Raw genomic sequence first — 24,579 nt, forward strand, 5'->3', positions numbered from 1 at the left:
GAGTTCCCTTGAGCCCTCAAGGATATGCTTAAATTCCTTTCCTTGTTAGTTCACCTTATGCTATCCAATGCAAAAGAGGCCCAGACACACACATCAGCACTTTCTCCCATCTTCCTTTTCCCTCCCAATTTTTGATTGCTCTATTTTTAAATAGTGGAAGTCTCTATTGTCTTCCCTCTGGTTTTTCACCCAACCTCTTCCCACCCAGCCCTAGGCTGTCCTTAGCCTGACTGTCCACCCGGAGGTGGGAAGGGGAGAGAATGCATGTTGGGCAGGAAGTTCTGGCACTTGCCAGCCAGAGCCTTAGGGATGGATGGGTCTGCCCTCTCTTGCTCTTCTCTTTATAAGAGAACAGTTACCAGGAAGGCACTGCCACCCAGCAGGTAGACCAGGGAACTTTGCAAACATAACTGAGTAAGGAAAACAAATTGGTTGGTCCCACACCAGACCCCAGGGAGCCAATGTTAGCTAAAAATGGAAGCATGACCTTTAAACTAGGCTTTGCCAGCTTCCCAGGGACTGTGCCAGGCACCTGCTGACTCTGGGGAACAGGCCCTGCCTTGCAGGAACTCTCAGTCCTCAAAGGAAACCCCCAGGACACAGGCAACGACACCCCAAGGAGGCTGAAAGTCTGTGCCCAGGGCAGGCAGATCCCGGTTTGCAACTTCCAGCTGCCGTGTGACTTTCAGTAAATCCATTACCTCTCAGACCCTCACTGTTGTTGCTCATTTCTGTGTTTTTATCTTCCAAGGCTGTCTTGCTGTCCCTGGCTTCTTTCATACCCCACTCTTGATAATGTCCCCCCTCCCTTATTTGCCTTCAGAGCTCCTTCTTTTTCTCTGCTCCGTCCTCTGCCCTCCCTCACAGAGGCCTCTGCTTCCCACGCCCTTGACCCCCGCGCTTGCCGGACTCGAGGTGAGACGGAAGGAGGTCCTCCCCGAGGCTCCCCAAGGTCCCTGGGATTAGACAGGCAGCCCTTTGTGGAAGACTCGTGGCCACCCCGACAGGCTCTTTGGAGGAAAGTAAGGCCAAACCCATTTCACAGAGCAGGACCCGGGGGCTCGGGGAGATCCCGGGAACCTTCCATAGTCCGCCAGCCAGGCAGAGGCTGCCAGGCTCAGAAGCCCTCAGCCCCGAGGAACAACCCTAAAGGAGAAAGGAAGGGCGACGTCCGGCACGTTCCTCCCCGAGGCTGCTCCAACGCTACCACTAAAAAAGTTCATCTCCGCGCCCCCTCCCGTCCCCCAGACCTTTCCGCTCATTTCTCTACTCCCTGGGTCCCCGATCGGCTGCGCCCGAGGCCGCGCCCCCACGGCGAGCACAGGGGTGGGCGCTGGGGGCTCGTACCCCCGGGAACCCGAGGCGGAGGCCGGGGAGGCGGGACGCGCGACGCGCGGCGATTCCTTTCCCCGCCGCGGTCCCCGCCCGGCTCCGCCCACGCGCCGGGAGGGGGAGCGCCACCGCCGCCCTGCGCCAGGCGCAGCCCCGCGCGCCCGGAACCAGTGCGAGGCCCAGGACCCGCGAGGACGGCGGCGGCCCCCTACCCCGCCCTGTCTCCTCCTCCGCGCCGCGCGGGGGCCGAGGAGTGCCCCGAGCCCCCTCGAGCCGGAGGAAGTCGAGGTGCGCGTCGTGGCCCCAGCTTTCTGGCTCCGGACGCCGGGCTGGAGCGGAGAGCGCGGGCCGGACTCTGTCGGCGGGGGTGGCCCCGGCGGCCTGGGCCCCACGGAAGACCGGGGTTAGTGGAGCTGAAGGAAGAGGTGGGGCCTGGAAGGACGCTGTGCCGGCTGGTACGGGTTGGGAAACTGAGGCCCGCGGAGGGGAGAGCGGGGGTAGCCGGCTTGGCAGAGACGCCTGAGTGAGCAGGGGCAAACCCCGCGCACTCCAGCCCAGCTTTCTCCGTCCCAGGCCGCCAGCCCCAGAGCTGCGGGGGCCCCTCGCCCGCGTGACCGGTACCTCTGCCAAACCCTTCCAAGCGGTTCCCGCGCGTCATCCTCACCGGCCCGGAGCAGTACGCCGCCTCCCTCAGCCTTCAGCCGAGGAGGACCAAAGCAGAAAGGGACTTGCCCACGGTCGCCGTGACAGAAAGAGCCGAGACCTGTTCCCGCTGCCCCGGGGCAAGCCCAGTTCCCGCCTCCCGGAGCGGGGCGCTGCTGCCACCTCCACTCCTCCCGGGAATCCCGGCGCCCCTCCCTGTGAGCCCCCGCCTACCAGGGCCGGAGTTGTCCTCACCGTGCGGGCCGCGGGGGCTTGGTTTCTGGTGACGTCACCATTGCCCCTTGGGGGAGAAGGGACTCCTCCTCCAAGCCCCGCCCAGGTGCGGGGTCCAGCAGCTTGCGAGACCCGGAATCCACCTTCCCTCCACGGGGCAGGGCAGCAGGGGTGGGACCGGCGGGTTTGGGCCACCTTCCCCAGGGTAAGGAATATTCCTTTGCAGGAGGTGTTTAGGCAACTGCCGAGGGGCAGGCTCAGAGCCTGAGGGCGAGAGACTGGTGGGCCCAAGCTGGGTGGCATCCCACGGGCGCCGGGCGCTGCTCTCCGGTCTCCCAGCCATGCGCTGCAAGAGGCTGGGCCTGGGCCTGGGCTTCTGCCTGCTGGCTGGCTTGGGCCTCTGTGCCCTGTGGTGAGTATACCCTGCGGCATCCCCTTTCCTCCACCCCCACCTTCAGGGCTCCTTTCTCCCCAATCTCAACCCCCAAACCTCCATTCCTTCTTGGAATTCCAAGGTCCCACACACCTCGTCTGGCTCAACCTCCTCCACCCCCAGCCCCAGCCAGACTGAACTGGTTTCTGCTTTTGAATGTTGCTGTGTGTGGAGCTCCTGGGGCTGCCCCTCCTGGGACTCCCAGGTTGGGAGACGCCCATGCCCCACCCACCCCTCTGTTTGCGCTCTGGGCCCAGGTGTCAAGAACACAGCCTGGCAGGAGAGTGCAGGCCTGGGCACCAGGCCATAGGGTGCATGCAGGGAATACTGGGAGGCTTTGCCGGCTCGGAGTTCAGCCAGACCTAAGGAAGGAGGGGGACTCTCCAGATGCACCTTCGGGGGCCTTCACTCCCACTGATTGTGCTAAGTGGATTTTTAACGTCTAGGGCAGGAAGTCAAGTCAATAAATGTTTTTCCTTTCCCAGGATGTACCTTGAGGGCTGGCTTCCAGTCTTCTACGTCCCCTATTTCCTCCCCTGCCCAGAGATCTTGTGAGTATGGGGATGGGAGAATTGGGAGCCCTGCAGACTGCCTGGGACAGAAGAGTTTTTCAGGTCACCCAGTGACCTTAATGCTCTGATAAGCATTCCAGGCATGAGGCACAGTTTGACCTTGCATAGCTCTGAGTGTCACTTTTGCTCTGATAAAATGGGATAGTAGAGGTCTATCTCTTGGGTCACTGAGAGGATGGAGTGAGTGATGTGTGCAAGTAGCCTGGTGTGGCACCTGGCACATAGTACGTGCTTAGTAAGCAGACCATTTTGCTCAATTGTGTGTACTAAGTGTATTTAAGGAATAAATTAGCATATGACTAAAGAGCTCCCTACATAATGGATTTGGCTTTTTGACAATGAGAGTGAAAAAACAGGGCAAAGGGGCATATGGCCCCATGACCTTGTTTTCTTATGACAGCTAAAGGGTAAAGTTAAAATCTGAATTATAGATTAGTAACTAACATGTTTTATCATTATTAATACAGAATATAGTAAAATAGGAAGCTGGAAAACAGAATAGATGAAAGAAAAAAACAACAAACTCTGAGTCCCACTTCTCTAATTTACACTTCAATTCCTAAATTCATTGTTGCTTGCTTTACTTTTTAATTGAACAGATTATACATTTACATGGTTCAAAAAGCAAAATGCCTGCTATTCAAAATAGTTGTGATTATACTGTTTTTGCAATGTTTATGTTGTGTTTCCAGAATTGACTTCTTTTTTGGTGTGTGTTCACACTCTTCATTTTATTCCTCTTAGGGGCTGGTCATGATTCTTGATCCCCACCCCTGTCCCCACCACCAAGTGCAGGGCATTTAGTTTGTTTCCAGTTTCCATTGTTATAAATTACTTTGTGATGGGCAGCTTTAGATGTTTGGATGTAAAGCTTTTCCATTTTAAAGAAAATGTCATTCTGATTTGTTCAGTAGATGCATCAGAGGGTATGGACAGGATCTGAGGCCATATCATTAGATTGCTTTCTAAAAGGATCTAGCACATCACACACTCACACATCCATGCCCACCCCAGGAGTGCCCGTCAGAATGGAAGTGCCACTGTATTGCACCTCGGCAGTGCTGGGGGGTACTGGGTGTCCTCATGGAAAACAAACCGAGCTACCATGCTGATTTGAGAGCCAGGAAAGGGCACCGCTTTGTTTTACTTCCATTTCTTTGAATGCTAGCAAGTTCCTCGTTTCCCCATACGTTTGCCCATAAAGTGAATTTCCTCTTCAATGATGTGCCTGCTCAACCACCTTCTCTTTGATATGTGTATGGGTTCTCGATCATCACCACTGGCCTAGCATATTGGCTGCAATTTTTTTTTCCTTTCCAGTTTGTTTATATTTTACTTCAGAATTGAATGATTATTTTTTGTTGTTGTTGTTGGTTGAAGTTTAAACTCTAATGCAGCTGGAGTGTGTGGGCTTGTGGGCAGCTAATTGCTAGGGAAGTGTAGAATGCTGGGCTGGCCTCCAGGGCCATTTCCCCTTCTTGCTTCTGACCACCTTCCTGGAGCCCTAGAGAACAGTGACTCAAAATGTTCTTGTTTGTGATAGTAGGGCAGAGGGCCAATTTCATAATTGACTTTAAAAGAATTGTTGGTTCAAGAGTATACACTGGGAAACGGACTTGGCCCAGTGGTTAGGGCGTCCATCTACCACATGGGAGGTCCGTGGTTCAAACCCCGGGCCTCCTTGACCTGTGTGGAGCTGGCCCATGCGCAGTACTGATGCGCGCAAGGAGTGCCCTGCCACGCAGGGGTGTCCCCCGCGTAGGGGAGCCCCACGCGCAAGGAGTCGCCCATAAGGAGAGCCGCCCAGTGCGAAAGAAAGTGCAGCCTGCCCAGGAATGGCACCATCCACACTTCCCATGCAGCTGACAACAGAAGCAGACAAAGAAACAAGACGCAGCAAATAGACACAGAGAACAGACAACCGAGGGAGGGAGGGGAATTAAATAAATAATCTTTAAAAAAAAAAAAAAGAGTATACACTGAAGAAGGTGGAGTGGTAAACCATCCCATCTGTTTCCTAGGTCTGCCATGACAAATTACCACAAACTGGGTGGCTTATAACAGCTTAATTTATTTTCCCATAGTCTGGAGACCAAGGGTTTGAAATCAAGGTGTCCACAGGACTGCCCTCCCTTTGAGCCGCTAGGGGAGAAAGCTTGCCTCTTCCAGTTTCTGGTGGCTCGCAGCCCTTGCGGTTACACAACTCCAAACTCTGCCTCCATCTTTACATGGCTTTCTCCTCTTCTCTCTGCATCTTCTCCTTTTCTGTTTTTGTTTGTTTGTTTGTTTTTAGGAGGTATAGGGGATTGAAGGGGATTGAACCTGGGACCTCATAGTTGGGAAGCAGGCCCTCAACCACTGAGCTACACCCGCTCCCTTTTTCTGTTTCTTATAAGGACCCTTGTCATTAGATTTAGGCCCCCCTGGATAATGCAGGATGATCTCATCTTTAGACCTTAATGACATGTGCAGAGACCCTCTTTCCAAATAAGATCAGATTCACAGGTTCCAGGAGTTAGAATGTGGACATATCTCTTTGGAAACCACATTCAATCCATCACACCGTCATCTAGGACACATTGGAAATTAGCAAATAAATTGAAGGTAACTCTCTCATCAGGTGGTCCAATCCTTGAGAGCACCTGCCCTGGGACCCTTGACCTCAGGTCACTTCTGAGGCTGGCACTGCTTGCTAGGTGACTTGGGCAGACCATTCCCTTTCCTGGACCTCAGTTTCCCCACTGTGGAATGACTCTGCCGAAGGGTTTATTGTCCCTGTTTTAAGGCTAAGGGAGCTAAAGCTGAGACGTCAAAGGTCTGGATGGGGGTCCCTCTGCAGTAGGTGGCAGAACCGGATGCAAGCCCACGCATCTGTCCCTGCAGCCCTGGCCACCTACTTCCTCAGGGACCCACTTCCTCTGCTGTCAGTCTGACATCTGTCAGCCTGAGTGGGGGCTGACCAAAGCAGTCTGCTTGCCAAGAGGGAGTCAGGGAGCCCAGCTTTCCCGAGCACTTGCTCCATGCCGGGCATGGGTTAAGAGTTCCTCAGTACCTAGTTTAATTCTCACAGCAGCTCTCAGGGTTAAGAATGGTTGCCCCATTTTACAGATAAGGAAATCTGGAGTCAGAGTAAGTAACTGGGCTAGAAAGAACGAGAACAGGCTCACGGGGCCTTTACGGCATCTCAAGCCTTCTAGCCTTGATGCTGGGCTCCTACAGATCAACACAGCTGACAAAGCATCTGTTTTTTGTTTTGTTTTGTTTTGTTTTTATAAAGATTTATTTTATTTACACCCCCCACCCCCTTGCTGCTTGCTTGCTGTCTGCTCTCTGTGTCCATTCACTGCATGTTCTTCTCTCCACGGCACGGTCCCAGCCTGCCTTCACAAGGAGGCCCCAGGATGCAAACCCAGGGCCTCCCTTATGGTAGATGGGAGCCCAAGCGGTTGAGCCACAGCCGCTTCCCCAAAGCATCTGTTTTTAAGCCAAATGGTACTGGGTTCAAATCACAGCCCTGCCACTCACTGTCAGTGATCCTGGACTTACCACTTCACCGTCTTTTGTAAGAGTGTGTGGAGGGTTCAAGAGAGTTCACATGGAACCTGGGGTGCCTGCCCCACGGTGGGGGGAGGTGGGGATTAATCTCAGCTACACCATTATCTGTGTGCTGAGTATCTCCCCCAACTCCCTGCATTAATCTCTCTTTTGCTTCTGCTACCAGCAATATGAAGCTTCAGTACGTGGGAGAGAAGCCATTCCAGTCCCTGGCACAGTAAGGAGGCAGTTATTTTCTCCATTTGTGGCCCCGGGGATGAGAGCCATCTCCTCTTACCATTGGCCCTTCTTGATTGCAGGTCACAGTACCCTCAGCCCAAGTTGCTGGAGCAGAGGTAGGTGCTGATGAGGGCTTGGCCACTGAACAGTGAGTCCTGGAATGTGGGAGGATGAGGGTCAGCAGAGCTCTGATTTATAAACTGGGGTGATAGAGACAGAGATGTAAGGGTAGCCTTGGGGCCCAGGGAGTCTGGAACTGTAGAAGGACACAGGCTGGGTGGGAGTCAGGGACTTGGGTGGGCTCCTATCCTTGCTGTGCCACTCACTGTGTGATCTTTGGTAGGTTACTAAACTACTCTGAACTTTTTCTGTACAAGGTAGATAATGAGGAGACCAGGTAAATGCTGCCATATAGTAGCTACTCAGTGGCTTGTTAATGATGGCATTAACATTGTTAGGGCTCTTTTTGATAACCCCCATTTATTAAGCACTTACTAGGCATGTGAAACACGTGCATCACCATTTAGTCCTCTTGTGGGGGCCACAGGGTGATGATAACACGCTTTAAATGAGCGCCACGAGCTGCTAGGCTCTCTAGACATTGTATGTGCATTAATTCCTGCTCCTCCCAGCCGTGCTAGGAGTAGCTCTTATTATCCCCACTTTCCACATGTGAGAACTGAGGCCCATGGACAGGGACGAAGTTGGCCCAGGACACACCGAGCGTGAAAGACAGAGCCAGGCTGAGACGCAGGGTTTCTGGGGACAGGTGGGTCTGGGGGGACCTCAGCTCCCCGTGGCCTCCCTGCCGCCAGGCCCGCAGAGCTGCTGACGCTCATGCCCTGGTTAGCACCGATCGTCTCCGAGGGAACCTTCAACCCGGAGCTCCTGCAGCACATGTATCAGCTGCTGAACCTGACCATTGGAGTCATAGCGTTCGCTGTCGGGAAGTGAGTCCTGGGCAGTTGGTGGGGATGTCCCTCCTGAGTCACCAGAGCGTACAGACAGGGCTGGGACACGCGCCCCATTAGGAGACCATGGAGGCTCTGAACCAGTGCTGGGCACATGGGAAGGCGGAGAGTGTGGTGGGGGCAGTGAGGCTGGGGGCCTTCCTGGAGGAGAGGGGCTCAGCACGGGGTCAGCACGCAGCAAGTACCCAGTCAGCGTCCAGCTCTGGGCGGTGGGTGTTGACGGGGCTATTCTGACCAGGCACACCTGCTGCGTCCAGCGCTTCCTGGAGTCCGCGGAGGAGTTCTTCATGCAGGGGTACTGAGTGCACTACTACATCTTCACAGATAACCCTGAGGCCATTCCCCACGTCGCACTGGGCCCCGGCCGGCTCCTCAGCACCGTCCCCATCCAGGGCCACTCTCGCTGGGAGGTGCGCCAGATGGGGACCATCAGCCAGCACATCGCCAAGAGGGCACACCGGGAAGTGGACTACCTCTTCTGCCTGGCGGTGGACATGGTGTTCCAGAACCCCTGGGGTGCTGAGACCTTGGGGGACTTGGTGGCTGCCATTCACCCTGGCTACTATGCTGTATCCCACCAGCAGTTCCCCTACGAGCGCAGGCGTGTTTCCACTGCCTTTGTGGCGGACAGCGAGGGGGACTTCTATTATGGCGGGGCAGTGTTTGGAGGGCGCGTGGCCAGCGTGTACGAGTTTACCAGGGGCTGCCACATGGGCATCCTGGCAGACAAGGCCAATGGCATTATGGCAGCCTGGCAGGAAGAGAGCCACCTGAACCGCCGCTTCATCTCTCACAAACCCTCCAAGGTGCTATCTCCTGAGTACATCTGGGATGACAAGAAACCTCAGCCTCCCAGCCTGAAGCTGATCCGCTTTTCCACACTGGACAAAGAGACCCACTGGTTGAGGAGCTGACAGCAGAGCAGGGGCTGCCATATGCCGGGACCCAAAACACTGTAGCCCGAGCATCCCAGCAACGTCTGCTTGCACTGATGCCTCGCTTCTCCGAGCCTTAGTGGGGACCGGCCCTGCCCTGCAGGCCTCTCAGTGTGTCAGGAAGTGGATGTGGACAGGCCTTTGTGAGCTGTAAAGGGCTGTGCACACAAGAGAAGGCCATGAGAAGTAATGAGGCACTAGAATGTTTGGGCAGGAGGAGGGGGTAGGAGGCAGGCCTCCAGAGCAGCGGTGCCCTCGGGGTGCCAGCTGCGGGGTGCAGGGGCAGCCTCCAGCCCTACTCACAGTACCTGACAATCCACTTCGCTCCTTCATTTGCACCTTCAAGTTAGGTGCACTTCTGACGCCTTGGTATGAAAGGATCCTGACCACCTTCTCTGGCTGAAGGGATCCAGAGAACTCTGAGGCCCCAAGCTACATCTGGCCAGTTGCTCTCCTAGTATCCTGGAAGCAGCCTTTGAAATAGGCAAGGTCTAGGCTTTCTTTGGGTTCGAGTCCCACCTGTACCCAATGGTACCCACACTCCCTAACACCAGCCGCTGCCTTTGTAAGGGGAGCTCAGGCAGATAATCCCCTCATCACCTGTAATAAAGGTGGCCTGTGCTAGGGACCCTAATCGGGGCTTTGTCTGCCTTACATTTGATTGTCTGCTCTGCCAGCAACTGGAGACACAGGCAGCCTGGATTTCAAACGCAGCTAACCTAAAGTGTGTGTGTTGGGGGAGGGTGTACAGTTATTATGGAAAATCTGGGCTAAGCAGTAAAGCTTTACTGTTGTTTGATTGGGCTTTAGTTCTGATTGGGCCTGGGGGCGGGCGGGACTGGAAGAAGTGAAAACTAGCTGACTAACCAGGCTCTCAGCTGAGTGAAAGGAAGCAGAACCCACTGCCTGGAGATAAAAGCCCGTGGGTGTGGCCCCAGGTAGTGCTGAGTGCAGGATTAGAAGAGAGGAGAGAGTTCAGAGGCCCACAGTGGTTCGTTCTGCCTGGCAGGCTTCAGGGCATGGCTGCCTGGGGACAGGATCATCACTGGAAGGAGGAGGTGGAGGGTGGTGTGCCCACCTCTACCCCTCCCAGCTGTCAGCTCCAAGAGGGCATGGACAGTGCCTGACACCCAGAAGGCGCTCCACGAAGGTTTGTTGGATGACTGAATGTGAGGCAGCTGTGGGGGAAAAACACACTTAGGGGTCATTCCCTGAGTCCCAGGGGTAAGGACTAAATGACTGGGGCTGGGGGCCTCCTGGGCATCAACCCTTCCTGGACAGCTCTTTTGACAAGTAGTCAGCGCTGGGCCTTCCGGCCAACATGCCCACCCCTGGGAGCAGGCAAACAGCCACCACTGCACCCACACTGTAAAAGGAGGACACTGGGGCAGGCCTGCTTATCCACGACTGGTGCTCGGGATCCATGCTTGGCAGGGGACAGAGTGCCCACTAAGCTACCGCCTGCTCTGGGAGGCCGAGGCTCTGACAAGACAGCCCGGGTTGTGACCCCCTGCCTCCGCCTAGCACTCTGAACCCGCCTGTGTGATCTGGTCCAGACGCCCTTCCCAGACCCCTGACTCACGAGCCTTCTTCACCGTGGGACCAGGTCAAGCCCTTGCGCACCTCAGCCTTCACTGCTCTTCCCTGAAGCCCATCCATGCTGGACTTGCCGTCAAGGCTGGGCTCAGACCACCACATCAGGTCAGTTGAGGAAAAGAGCCTTCAGGGTCAGACTGACCTGGGTTCAAGCCCACGGCCGGTCCACATCATAGCCCTGTGACAAGCAAGTAATGTTGTGATGTCTCAGTGTCCCTGATTGCAACATGGGGTCAGTGACTGACCACAGGGATGTGCTGGAGGCACCTAAACAGCTTGGCCCTGGGGAAGTCTGCCTGGCTGAGCAAGCACACCCCACTGTACAAGCCCTCCAACCATCCGCAGCAGGAAGGGTTAACGGGGCAAAGAGGCGGCTGAGTCCCACATCTGGGGACCTTGAGTGCTGGTGCCGTGGGCCCACTTAGAAAATGGAGCGTCTATCACTGAGGGCCCAGGAGGGGCGTGGGCCCACTTAGAAAATGGAGCGTCTATCACTGAGGGCCCAGGAGGGGCTTCCTAAAACAGCAGCTGCCCCCACCAACTGCTCACTCAGCCCCAGTGGTCCTGCCTACCTCACCCCGGGCTCCGTCTAGCCCCTCTCACACCAGCTTGGGCTCAGCGATGGAGAGGCTGGCTCTCACATACCCTGCGTCCTGTCAGGAATGGCGGGAAAGGGGCGGCCTGGCGTCCCCAGCCCAGACTCACTGGCAGCTGCCTGCATCCAAGCCGGCCCTGACACCAGCACCTGCAAGTGGCCCTGAAATGCCAGGGCGGCGAGGTGGGGGCAGGAGAAATTCGACCGCTCCGGCTTCTCCAGGCCGTCCAGGCCCACCGGCCCAGCTCCCGGGGGCTCCTGCCTGGCTGTGTGGGGCGTGGCCCTGGAGTCCCAGGTGGTGTGGCGGACACTGCGGGCAGCGGCCAGGGCCAGAGGGATTGCGTGGGACCCGCCGGCGGTGGTCGGTGCGTTGCGCGTGCGCAGCGAGGCGGGGCTCAAGTCCACGGACGGCCCGTGGGCTGGTTCACGGCCGCGTTTGCGCGCCCAGCTGTGGCCACGAGACTCTGGATGCCCCACCCGCGGTGCCTACCCGGTGTGCCTGCGTTGGGGAGGCTCGTGCGCGTTTCCCACGCCTCTCCCCGGAGTCCGCTCAGCGCGGCCCCCGCCTCCCGCACCTGCGGGGCGGGGCCGGGGCGGGGCCACGGCTCTCCCCGCCCACCCGGGCAAGCGCCCGGGGAGCCCGGGCAGAGTCGAGTGGTGGGGCCCGAGCGACCGGCTGCGGCGCGCAGACAATGGAATTGGCTCTGGGAGCCGCGGCGGCTCAGACTGCGACGAGGGGCGCTGAGCCCCGGGTCCAGCCAGGGCGGGAGGCCGCGCCATGAGTCCGGCAGCCGGGCGCCCCGCTGCGCCGCGCGCGGGCCGAGGCGAACGGCCGCGGAGAGTCAGGGGACCCTCCCTTGGGCCGGCGATGAGCTGCGGAGGCTGAGGATGATGGTAGATTGCCAGGTAAGTACTCCGCCCGACCCAGCCTGTGGTCGGAGATGGGGGGAGGCCCACATGCCCGGTGCCCGCCCCCCGCCATCCAATGTGGAGGGGTCTGGCACCGCGTCCTCGCTGAGTGCGTGCTTACCGATTCCGTGTCTAACCCCTCATTGTACAATTGGGAAACTAAGGTCCAGAGAGAGGCAGACTGGCCCAGGGCGCACAAGGTGGCAGAGTCCAGAGGAAGAGGTAGGATTCCGGGCTCCTAGGTCCTGGGCTCAGTGCTTTCCCGTAGGGTTTGCTTGCTTGCATCCTGGGGGACCCCTATTCACCCCCTTTCCAGGTGAGGCCGTTTTCCTCTTGGCATTCCCAAATATTCTCAGGTGCATCCATGCACACACATGTACAAAGATTTCTCAGGCGGGGACCACGGGGGTGGGTCAGAGGAGAAGTGGATACCAGAGAAGTGACAAGGAAGAAAGAAGAGGCTGGAGGCAGCTCTGCCATGGGACAGTTGCATCCAGTCCCCTGGCAACATGTCAGTGGACCCTGTAGCATGAGGGAGGAGAGAGGTGCCAAGCTGATGGGCAGGGGCGGATCCCCAAGGTTTTCCGGGGGTCCTCCTGGGCCAGGGCCATCCCCATGTCCTCCCCATGAGAGGACAGGGCCTGGGGCATACTGTCCATGGCCCTGGGCACCTAGAACTAGGAAGAGTTCCCCCCAGTGTGGAAGAGGGCTACAGGAGAGGTCTCAGATTCCATCTCTGTAAAAACTGGGGTGGTGGAACGGATGACCTCGGGTTCCACAGGCACAGAGACATGACTGGTCCTTGGCTTTTCATCAGTGACCCGCTGCACTCTACCTTTTTTTTTTACTCCCTTGAGGTCTTCCAAACAGAGAGAGGCTTGGGGGCTTGGGAACTAAGGACTTGGGGTAGAGCAGGTGGCAGAGCACTGGACCACGAGTCCGGGTAGGCCAGTCCTTGTTGAGCCTGGAGGTCCCCATTTGGTGTGAGACTGAAATCATTGCCCTGGCTGTGATGAGGATACCTCATGAGTGATTTCGGCACCCCAGTGCCAGTGGAGGCAAAGAGGGGGCCAAGAGAGGCCTCCAAGGTCCCTTGCATCACTAGTGGAGCCTGCATGTCCTGCTCCTTTGCTCCCCTGGGGCCAGAGAGAGCCGCTGCCTTGACAACACCGGAACAAAGGTGTGTGTTTTGTTTTGTGGTTTTCCTGTCTGGGTATGCAGTGCTAACTCTGGCCACCAGGGGGCGGGCAGCCTCTTCTCCCAACTGTGCCCTCTGTGCTTTGCTGGAGCAGCTGAAGCAACTGGAGTCCATCTCCACCATCTGAGCTGGGCAGAGGCTGGTAAAAGGCCTCCAAGATCGCCTCAGTTATTCATTCAGCAACTGTGCCCCAAGCCCTCACCCTGCACCAAGCTCTGCGTTTCAGGAGCTCACTGTCTGCAAGGAGAGGTGGACAAAAATGTGAAAGCAAACAAGTGCAAGAAAAGAACAAGCGCAATAGAGAAAGCTAAGCAGGGTGCTGGGAGGAGGGCTAGGGGACCACCAGGTGGGAGGGCTCAGAAGGACACACCAAGGTGACGTACTGCGACCAGAACAACAAGAGGAGCCAGCGCTGTGCACGTGTGGGAAGAGGGTGCCTGGGAAAAGGCACAGTGGGGGCAGAGTCGGAGGCAGAGGGACTTGGACCAGAGAGGAGGTTAGGAAGGCAGTGGAATGGGAGGAGCGGCCCTGGAGGAGGGGCGGGGCAGGGGGGGGCAGGGCCAGGTCCTGGAACCAGGTGGATCGGGTGAGTTATCTGTTGCTGTGGGACAAAAATACCATCCCAAAACTTAGCAGCTTGAAACAACAAACATTTATTATCTCAGTTTCTGTGGCTACGGAATCCAGCTCAGCTTGGCTGGGTGCCTTTGCCTCAAGGTCTCTCACGGGACTGGGGCTGCATTCTCCCCAGAGGCTCAGCTGAGGGAGGGTCTGCTTCAAAACTCCTAGATTATTGGCAGGCTTTCGTTTCTTGTGAGCTGTTGGACGGAGGGCTTTAGTTCCTGACTGCTGGCTAGCATCTTCCCTCAGCTCTTTGCCCTGTGGGTCTCTCCACAGGACAGCTCATGACACTGCAGCTTGCTACCCCAGGGTGAGGGCTCCGAGAGAGGGAGAACACCAAAGAGAGCAAGCAAGGTGGGAGTCACAGGCTTTCTGCAACTCTGTTTTGGAAGGGGCATGCCATCCCTTTTGCTGTATTCTGTTCATTACAGCAAGTCACTAAGTCTCATCCACACTCAAAGGGAGGGGATTACACAAGGATGTGTATATCAGACTGGGATCACTGGGGGTCACTCTCCCTGATTCATTTTACCCCAGGACTGCTGCCCCCTGATTTTTACAAACCTCTGAATGTGGAGAAGTGGCAGAGGAGAGAATCTGTTGGTTCCTGCCATTGGCACTTGGATGGGGGCAGGAGATATAAAGAACTCTAATGGTTGCTTCCTGCCTCAGTCGTGGGGCAGGGGGCAGTAAGGACAATGCAGAAAGCTGGCAGGGAATGAGACGGTGTTCGTTTGGGGATTGGGGGGTGGGGAGGCAGGGCAGAGCACGGTCCTGGAAGGAGGTGTTCTTTGGTCTCTGTCGAATGGGGAGGGAAGGTGTGATGATGAAGGTGAGGATATGCTTCAGGGCTGGTGCTATAAACACTGCCCGGAGCTCCAGCTTCACTACCCCAGGAGGCCACCCTCGTCATCACTGGTCCTGGGGCTCTGCTGGAACATGGCATTGTGTGCACTTGACGGGGGTGGCAGAGGCTCAGGTTGGCCTCGGGAGAGGTGTTGGAGTGATTTTTCTCCCAAAGGCCAACTTCTCAGTGCCCCCGGGCGTGGGGGAGAGCTGTCGGCACCTGAGACTGTCTCAGGGAACTCTGTTCCCAGCCAGGGTATGGGCTGTGTGAGTGGAGTCTGGGGTTGTCCTGTGAAGGACAGCCCTGCTTTCCTTGTTCTGTTCTGGTGGCAGCACCAGCAGGTGGTGCTGTGACCTCCTGCACGAACATGCTGTGCCCTGCATTAAGCACCTACTGTGTGCCAAGCCCTGCTCTCAGCACAGGCTTCAGCAGTAGAGAAGAGAGACTGTCACCTTATCGTTGCAAAGAGAGGAGGCGATGACACAACACTCAATTGTGAACAGACTAGGCAAGCAATCATTTTAGGAGCGACACATGCTCTGGGTAGAATCACACAGAGTGGGGCCATGGGAGAGTAACTCGGTGGCTACGGTGGATTGGAGGACTGGAGGCGTCCTCGAGCGGGTCACCTGAATGACGAAGAGGAACACATATGGAGTTACGAGGTGTCAGGAATGAAGAGAAAAGCAGGGGAGAGTGGTAGAGGGCACTGGGGAGGTGTGCCGGGGTCAGACCCTCAGGGGTCGGAAGTTTGCATCTCATTCTTCACCTGGGTATTGAGATGGCCCTTCTCAGTGACTTCTGGGGCCCTTTCAGCTAGGGTTACACGTGTGATTTCAAAACAGCTCTCCTGTTACTACAAGGTAGACTGTGGGCCCCAGGTCAGGGGGCCACGTGCTAGGCAGCTGGAGGGATGCCTTTCCCTAAAGAGACTGGCCATAAGAGGACCGGGGATGCTTGGCGCGCCACCACTGCCGCACCCAGCGGGGTTCAGCATTGTCCTCTTAGACTCGTCTTTTGATATATGAAGATGAGAGAAGGGGCACTCTGGGGCTGAGGAGCGGGCACCTAGGTTCCTCCACTGCAGTGTGGGCTCCGTGAGATGGAGCAAAGTGCTGGCTGTGGCTCTGATCTAGGGAACAGAAGCCCTTTCTTACTGTCAGCTCCAGGGTGCTTCTAAGCCCCACGAGGCCCCTTCCATGCTGAGCTCCTGGGACCCTCCGCCCGCCCCCACCAGCCTCTAGTCCTTGTCAGGCACTCACTGGCTGATTCACACATCAGACACATATTGAGGGCTTCTGTTGGCCCAGTCCAGTGCTTTCCTGGGGGCGGACAGATGAGGCCATAGAAAAGGAAGGCCAAGAGCAGGGGCATGGGAGGGCAGCAGGTATTATGGAAAGGGCCCCGGGCTGGGAGCCTGGGGGTCTGGTTTTCAGTGGCTGCAGGTTGAGGTGAATCCCTGTCACCCCTCCAGCTATGGGGCCCCCCTCTGCAGAGTCCTTCCCAAGCCACACACACAGCTCGTGCCAGGTGTTTACCTTCCTGTATCTAACTGCATCCGCCCAGCACGCTGTAAGGTAGGTACCACTACCTCCTTCGCTTATGGGTGGGGAAACTGAGGCACTGAAAGCTAACGGGACTCCCACAGCTAGTTAGTGGTAGGGGCTGGTGGGGGCACGTTCGCCTGTGCAGACAAGCCTGGGAGGGATTGGGCATGGGTGCTGGGATTACATTCCTCCCAGTTACCAGGGGCTTCCAGCAGGCGGGGTGGGGCTGGGCTGGGCTGGGCGGCCCAAGGTGGTGGTTAAGGGTGAAAGTGAAGATGACAACAGTATAATGAGCCCTTTTGTCCTCTCCCTGCCTTAAAGAAAGACTTGGACTCTGGTCTCTGCAGTTTTGGGGGCATTCTGGGCTTTTTAATCCCAAATATTCTCCCTGCCACCCTCTATGCAGAGGCAGGGGAATAGACAGCTGTGCCCTTAGGATAGGGTGGGTACAGCTTATGGAACCTTGATATCCCCTCCTGGACCACCAAGCCAGGGAGAAGGGTTGGAGAAGAGAGGGCATGGGAAGCTCTGCTGCATCCTCCTAAAAGTGACAAGCCCCAGAAGATGGGAGAGTTCCCATGGCAACCCAGAGCAGTTGCATAGCAACAGTAGGGCCCCCAAAATACTTGCTGCAGGAAGGCACTGGGGTAGGTGCTTTCTGATAGCTTGTGTGGCCCTTCGCTGCCACAGTCATTCCGTGAACTCACTGGGTTGATTCTCCCACCCCCACCCTGCCAGGGCCTAACAGCCCCCACCCCCTGGATCCTTCTTCAGGGAAACCCCAGTCCACTCCCCCTTCATTTCCTTTCCCCTCCCCACCACCCCATCCTACCAGCCACCAGGCATCTGTCAGCCCCCTAGCAACAGAAGCCATTTCCTGGATACCCGAATGACACTTGTCAGCAGAATGTCAGAGAAGGTGGGGTCAGAGAGCGCGGTGGGAGGGGCCAGGCGAAGTGCCTAGTGCTTCACACCCCTGAACCCTGCAGCCCCCCCTTCCTTCCCTTGGCCCTGAGGCAGGATGGCAGGGGGGGGCACCGTGGGGCTGGGGTGGGTAAACTCTGAAATAGGGAACTGCCGTTCTAGGCCAGCTTGGAGACTCACGAGCTGTGTGTGACCTTGTTAAGCCCCTTCTCGCTGGCCTCAGTTTCCCCAGCTATGAGAAAAATACCCGCCTCCAAGTTATAGTTGGGGTTTAAGGAAGTTGGACCCCCTTAGTGGCTGCTTCAGTCTGTGGGCCCCGGTGCTAGGGCACTGCAGAGAGCAACGGAGTAAGTGAGAGCTGTGTCCAGCCCGGGAGGGAGCAAAATGATGGACCTCTTGACACCAGGACAGGGCACATTTTGGAGAGTGGGGGAGGGCAGGTGGGAGCCGGACCGTGAGGCGGGGTGGACTTTGGAGCCTGGGGAAGGCTGTCAGGCCCAGCTGCTCTCAGAAGTTCTCTCTGGGAGGGCCATGAGAGGAGGGCCTCTTGGCGACCCTCCCCCTCCAGGAGAGGTTTCTGGGTCCCCTCAGGAAGCCAAGGCTCTAGTCTGACCTCTACCTTTCACTGTGTGACCTTGGGCCATAACTTCACCTCTCTGAACCTCAGTCGCCCTCACAAACGGGGGAAGGGGAAGGCCCTCGCGGGCTCGTGCTGGCCTGTCGTGACTGCTCAGTCGCCGGCGGCTGTGCTCATTTGCGGGCCTGCGGCGGTTGGAGTGGATTCCACCGGCGACTGCCCAGCGCCGCAGGAAGAGGGGGCGGGGTGGAGGCGGTGCAGACAATGGCCCCGGCGGCCGCGAGCGTCTCCTGGGTTCCGCGGGCGCGGGGGCGCGGGGGCGCGGGGGCGCGGGGGCGCGGGGGCGCGGGGGCGCGGGGGCGCGGGGGCGCGGGGGCGCGGGGGCGCGGGGGCGCGGGGGCGCGGGGGCGCGGGGGCGCGCAGCCCGTTTGGCGGCGAGCTGCGCCGCTCACCCCGCCCAGCCCAAGGCTTTGGGGGGACGGGCGGCCCCGCAGGCGGCGTTCTGCCTGCCCGAGGCGCTGGTGCTGGACAGCCGCGTGGGCGTGCGAGCGGGCGGGATGGGCAGGCACGGCCGGGGTCCCCGCAGCTCCCGCCTGGGGCGCAGAGAGGAGGGGGCCAGAATCCACAGAAGCAGGAAGAACAAAGAGGGGGCAGAGTCCCCCATGGGCCGTGGCGGGGACACCCAGGACAGCCCCACCCTCCCCGCCTGTTCTCCCTGTCCTGCGGGCTCCTAGTTCATGGAAAGGAGCCTGCAGGAGAAGAGAGCGAGCGGTCTGCCCTGGGGCTGGAGGGCACCCCTTCTGGGTTGAGATCCAAAATTGGTTCCCCTCGAGAGGGCACAGGGTCTCTTTTCTGGATACCACCTCAGAACCCAGGTGTGCCCACCTGGCTTGTGTTTGTGGGGACAGGGAGTAGACGGTCCTGCCCAGTTGAGTCAGAGGACCTGTGACCAGTGAGTGGCCCTAGGTCCCCGAACTTAGCCACCCCTCTCACCCCCACCCCCTCTTGGGACTTCATCTTGGCCCTAGAATGTCTGTCCCAGGAGACTGGGGGTGGGGAGGGGGGGGGTCAGTCCCTCCACCTATAACTGTCCAGCTCAAAAATGGGAGGGTAAGAACGTGGGTGGGGAGGGGCTAGTGGGGGGGAATTCTTACCCCATCCCACCCCCACCTGGCTGGACTGTGGCCTGAGAAAGAGCCTAGGGGCTCTGAGCCCTAGTGGGCCTGAGCCCTAGTGGGGTCGAAGGTCAGGGTTGCCTAGAGGTCAAGGGGAACCGAGAAGTCTGGCATCTGTCTGGGTTGGAATCCTGACTCTGCTGTTGGCTTGTCTGACCCCAGACAGGTAGGTGACTTAGCACCTCTGTGCCTGGGTTGCCTCACCTGTGGCTTGAACTGGATGTAAACATGTCTGGAATGTTCCCAAAGCCCCTGGCATGGTTCTTGGCACAAGCAGCCCTCCAGGAGATGTTAGGAAATGTCTGTTCCACGTACACACACACGCAGAAAGCACGCGGCCGTTGTGGCCTACCAGCCACGAAGTCAGGTAGCATTGACTGCCCATGGGGAAGCGACCAGGGGCGAGAGGTGGGGAGACTGAGGCACCTGAGGCCCTGAGTGGATTCCACAGGTTTATCCAGGTGGGGAATGGTGCCCGAGATTAAATTGCCTCAGCCATATGGGAGCCCCCCTAGACCTTCCTCCCTGAGACCAGGTTCCAGACCCTTCCTCCCTCCAGACAGGGTGCACTGACCAGGAAGTGGCCTGGGGGTGCCTTTTGACCCTTGGTTGCTCAGAGTCGGCATTCAAGGGTGAGGTGGTCACCTCACCTGAGGCCTCGGTGGCCAGGGAGGCGACTGAAGTGGCTGTGGGCTCGGGGCTGCGGTGGCGTGAGGAGGAAGAAGGGATGGCAGGGGAGGAGTGAGCAGGCAAGCAGTGGCCAGCCTTCCCGTCTGCCCCCCTCTGGCCCTTCTTCCCCCTCACAGCAGATGCAGTTCTGTGGGGGTTTCAAAAGAAGTTTCCCCTCCCAGCCCCTTGGGCCAGGAAATCCCTGCATAGAGCACCAGCCTGCTCCTCTCACCAGCAGACCCGGGATGGGCACAGGAGCAGGCACGGAAGCAAGCGTCCAGGCCACAGTGACCCGTGCTCCCCTAGGGTCTGGAGCCCCCGGGGTGGCCTTCCTGTTGGGCAGACTTTCGAGGAGAGGGCTTCTGGGCCTGCACGGTGGGCTGTGTGTGTCTCCTGTTGCGTGAACACGAGTTGTGTGTACTTGTCTTGGGAGCATCTCCCTACCTTTGGATGACCATGTTCACGTTTGAGCAGGTATGTGGCTGTGTGGGTGATTGTGTGACCGTTGGCAGGCACGCATCTGGACAGGACAAGCCCGACTGTGGCCGAGCAAGCAGGTGTGAAAGGGCGTGCATGGCTGAGTGTGGCAACGCACGGCTGGTGCCTGGGTGAGGGAGGGCACATGTAATGAGGTGTGCGGGGATGGGTGCTTGTATGTTGCTTTTCCCGAAGCACCGGGTTGAAGCCTTGACCATGAGGAGGCCTGAGCGCCTGTGGCCCAGCCGTCTCCTTTGAGTGTTGGTTTTCTCATCCGTGAACTGGACTGATAACCATACCCACCCCGCAGGATTATTGTGGTTTTAAAACTCCCAGCATGGTGCCTGGCACACACGGTCACTCTGTTGCCCTGACAGTGGCATGGAGACCTAGATCCGCTCCTTCAGGGTCCCAGGCAGGGGAGAGCACTTGTCGTCCCCTTTTTAGGCATCCTAGGTATAGGCAAGTGAAAATGGAGAGGAGAGACACTTGAGCATCGGCTTCTGTAGGAGAAACCAAAGAAAGAGCAAAGCCCAAGGAGTTGGCAGAGGGACAGTCGGTGGCAGGAGGGTGCAGCAAAGGCAGTGTCTCTGAAACCATCACTCAGCCCCAGGGCCCTGGAAGCGTAAGGCCTTGCCTCCCCCCGCCCTTGCTGGAGATGGACTGTGGGAAAGAGGGCAGCGGGCACTAGCCCCGTGTCCCCCAGCAGCCTGGAGCCCCAGGCCCTTTCCAGAGGCCAGGCAGCTCAGAAGGTCCCTCTCTGAAAGGGTACCCTGCTTCCCAGGCCCTCGGCCCTTCAGGCAGGCGGCAGGCGGGTGGTGGCACCAGGGACACAGTGTTCCTGGCACGGCAGGCAGCCTCCCGCACAAGGACTCATTTGTCCTAACTCCCCTTTCCCTGGGACCCTGGGCGGCCAGGACCTGCTGGGCCCAGGGGCCTGGGTTTGGCTTAACCCCACCCCCCACCACCCCGGCCTCACCAGGCCTCGGCCCATGCTTTGGGGAGGGCTTTCTTGGCCCAGTCCAAACCACTGTAGAGCCAGAGCACCTTCGACTTACCTGAGGAGCAGAGACCAGTTCCCAAGGAATTTTTATTGGTCCAGGAAAGGAAAAAGCCCTGGATCGACCCAGAGTTGAACTGACCCCCCGCCTTCCCCCACCAGCATCCCAGGGGCAGGCTGTCTTCTGGAAACCTCCAGGTCCCTGCTTCAAAGAAAAAGGGCTCCTGCTTCCCAGAAAGCCTGGCTCCCTCCCTCGCTCCCCACTGCCCCCTCCCTGGGCTCGCCTCCCGCCTCTGATCCCAGCCTTGCCCTCTGGAAAGCACTTTGCTGGGAGGCAGGTTGGCAGAAATGGCCTTGCCCTTCCTGTGCCCTTCCTCCTTGCCCCCTCCTCCAGGAAGCTTTCCTGGTGATCCTCCCCACAAGGAACCCCTGGGCCTGAACTCCCTGAATATTTTAGCGCCATGGGGACCATCGATTCATTTTTTCGTTCAGGTATTTAAGTACCTACTATGTGCCAGGTACCATTCTAGGTGTCGCTGCATCAAGGAACAGAGTCCCTGCGCTTGAGGAACTTATATTCAAATGCCCCACCCCTTCCCATTTTAAGAAGGCGGGGGAGCGTGACTTAGAACAACAGCACCTTTCCTCCGAGCCCCGATACCGCTCGTGTGACAGTGTGTGTGCACACGTGTTAGTGTGCGTGTGCAAGATGGGTGTCCATTCATCCCCCCATGAGCTGCCAGGGGAACTTAGGATGGGCAGGGCATTGTTCGGGGCACTTGGGTGTGGAGGGGTGGCAGGACAGATGTGGCTGCTGCCCGCAGGCTGCTCAGAGCTTCATTTGGGGGGGGGGGTAGGAGGGGGATGGGCGTGACACAGTCTTCACTCACGTGCTACTTTCTCAACTTGCCTGTCTGATTTCCAACCACACCACGCCCCGCTCTAGCATACCCATATGCCCAATCCCCCTTAGCCTGTTCTGTCCTGTTCTTCCACAGCGTTCTCACCTTCAAAAAGATATTTTACTTATTCTTCTCCAGGGCCCAAGGGCGATTTTTATCTGTTTTGTTCCCTGGTGTGTTACCAGCACTAGAGCAGTACCTGGCACGTCCTAGGTATGCAGTAGTCCTAGGTATGCAGTGAGCCCGTGTGGGCTGAATTGTGGCTGCTGTGGTTTGTGCCCCAGGGCCACGCTGTGGTCTGCGGGGGTGTAGGCTGTAAGCTTTGTTACAGGTCCACAGCAACGTAAGTAGAGAAACTGGAATTGTTCAGAAACTTTTACAGCAGTTTGACATTGCTGTGACATTTTGATGGCATTTTACAAAGATTATCAGTCTGCCCTGAATTGGGGATTGAAAACGAAAAGCACTGGTTCTTCCCCATTTTCCTTCCCCCAGGTTTCTTTGAGGTAGCATATTTTGAACATGTAGCAGATGCCCAGGCCCTGTCCTACGTGCTTCCCATCCAATAGTTCATTTAATCCTTTAGCCTTTTTGAGGCTGATGTCACCCCCATTTATGGGCCAGGAAACCAGGGCTCAGAACGGAGACCTAACGGGCCAGTCAGTGGCCAGCTAGGGACTTGAGCCTGGCCTCCACCCACAGCCCCAGCGCCCAGCTACCGCCCTACGGCGTACAGTTGGACGCTGGGCTCCTCGCAGAGCCGGAAGTGGCGCCAGGCCCAGGGCAGGGAAGGCGGAACCGTCCTCAACTGCACGTTGGCCCCCAGGCAGTGCAGGATCCTGCTGGGGCCTGAGGCCCTGGGGAGTGGCTGGGGCAGGGCCTGGATTCTGGGATCCTTAGCTTCTCGGCAACCTGCGTGACTGCATGACTCCATGGACTGGAAATGAGGAGCGGCAGGCGGGCGGTCAGTGCAGGGGAGCCCTGCGGTGTGTGAATCAGAGGCAGGAGAAGCAGACTGCTCAGTTACTGTTCTGCCCAGGATGGAGCCAAGCTGTTGCCAAAAAAAGCAGGGCCCCTCTTTGTATTTCCCTCCCCCTCGGTCCCCAAGTGGCCCACCTTCCCCACCCTTTGGCAGGTGCTTCCTGTGGCTGTGCCATTCCCTGGGGCCCCCAGCTCGCCCCAGCCTGGAGCAGAGGAAATGGCCTCCATCTTCAGGTGTGTGGCCTTCCACTAGTCACGCTGAGGGCCTGGGCCCTGGGCTCCCCTCGGCCCTCCTGTAAACCAAGCAGAGCTGATGTACTTGCTCTCACATCGAAGGGTGTTGTGAGGATTAAACCACCCTCAGCTCTCTTTTTGTGAAAAGCCAGGAGTTCATGGAAAGGAGCAGCTGGGGCCACTGGCCTCATAATCAGTTCAGGTCGGACACCCTGTTCTGCTGTGTTACTTTTGACTTGTCTCTAAGCGTCTGTCCTTGAACTCACCTGCAAAACCTACTTCACATAGCATGGTAATGAGATGATGTCCACACCAGCACATCAGTGAATAGTAGAAGTGATGGTGGGTTCTTAGCTCTGGCCTTGGCACCGGTTGGGGGAGGGGTAGTGGTGTAGAACTGGAGAGAGCATGCAACCCCGGGGACCAGCAGGCTTGGGCACGCTCCTGGCCTTGGCACTGACCTGCTGTGTGACCTTAAGTGAGTCATTTGCCCTCTCTGAGCCTCAATTTTCTCAGTTTTATAACAGAAAAGCACCATGGCTTCATCTGCCTTGCAGATGCTGCATGGAAAGTGGCTTGCCCCCACCACAGAGTGCTAAAGGCAGGGAGGAGCTGGACTCTCTGATGCGGGGTTTCAGGGGGAGAGGGGCAAGGAGTCCGGAGCTGCTGCTGCCTCCAAGCCTTCCAGTTGTGGGCAAGTGCTGGCCTTGGGGATGTGGGGTGGCAGGTATTTGCATTGCCCCCAGTCGCAGGGAATGTCACAGTCAGAGCCGAGGAAGAGGTGCCAGGCAGGGATACACCCCGGGCCTCAGTCTTTCTCCAGGCTGCCTTGGCCAAGGTGCCAGACCCTGAGCTCTGGAGGCTGGTCTGTCTTGCACGTGGTGGTATCAGCAACCCTAGCACAGACCCAGGTGCACAGAAGGCTGGCAGTGGCCCTGCTGAGCGCCTCGATGATGGCCTCCGATTCCCAGAAACAAAGTGGAAGGAGAGCTGGGCTGTCCCCCCAGCAGGACCCGAAGCCAGGTCAGGAGGCTACAGGAAAGAGGAGCAAGAGCCAGGGCCACGGCCTTTCCTATCTGCTTCCTGTACAGGATGTCATGCTAAGTAAACAGCCTCGAGTCCCAGTCACCACTCTGGCTCTGAGTCACAACTCCTAGCAACAGCCACGCAGTGTTTATAAACAGTGTGCCTGCACCCAGCCAGGGCCTGTCCCCTGAGGGAGCCTGAAAGGATGAAAGGACCCTTCCCATACACACACAGCAGGCACTGCAGGTGCAGCAGGCCTCCACGAGCCCCGCTCTCCACTCGGAAAGGTCTCGAGCCTGAGGCTGAGGGGCGCACGGGTGCGTGTCTGTGCAAACACCTGTGTCTGTGAGTTGGGTTTGGTGCGTCTGGGCCTGTGTGGGGTGGCAGGTGTTACTCCAGGGCCCCCTG

General features: G+C 57.8%; 2 protein-coding genes across 3 annotated transcripts in view; both read left to right on the plus strand.

The window, feature by feature from the left end:
* The first annotated feature begins 1,495 nt into the window (after nt 1-1,495).
* GBGT1 (globoside alpha-1,3-N-acetylgalactosaminyltransferase 1 (FORS blood group)) lies at nt 1,496-8,951 on the plus strand. Its single transcript, XM_071216867.1, is given in 8 exon segments — nt 1,496-1,735; nt 1,906-2,192; nt 2,435-2,620; nt 3,127-3,192; nt 6,935-6,985; nt 7,068-7,103; nt 7,803-7,937; nt 8,197-8,951. Coding segments are annotated over 6 exon segments (1,035 nt in total). The 5' UTR covers nt 1,496-1,735; nt 1,906-2,192; nt 2,435-2,549; the 3' UTR covers nt 8,873-8,951.
* A 2,740-nt stretch (nt 8,952-11,691) lies between these two features.
* RALGDS (ral guanine nucleotide dissociation stimulator) overlaps nt 11,692-24,579 on the plus strand; it is a 47,351-nt gene continuing 34,463 nt past the window's right edge. For both annotated transcript variants that reach the window (XM_012518583.3, XM_012518584.4), the window contains exon 1: nt 11,692-11,990. In XM_012518583.3, the coding sequence (XP_012374037.1) occupies nt 11,973-11,990 (18 nt within the window). In that variant the 5' untranslated portion in view covers nt 11,692-11,972. The remainder of the gene's footprint in view (nt 11,991-24,579) is intronic.

Source organism: Dasypus novemcinctus, chromosome 8, assembly GCF_030445035.2.
Source record: "Dasypus novemcinctus isolate mDasNov1 chromosome 8, mDasNov1.1.hap2, whole genome shotgun sequence".
In the NCBI taxonomy this organism is placed as follows: domain Eukaryota; kingdom Metazoa; phylum Chordata; class Mammalia; order Cingulata; family Dasypodidae; genus Dasypus; species Dasypus novemcinctus.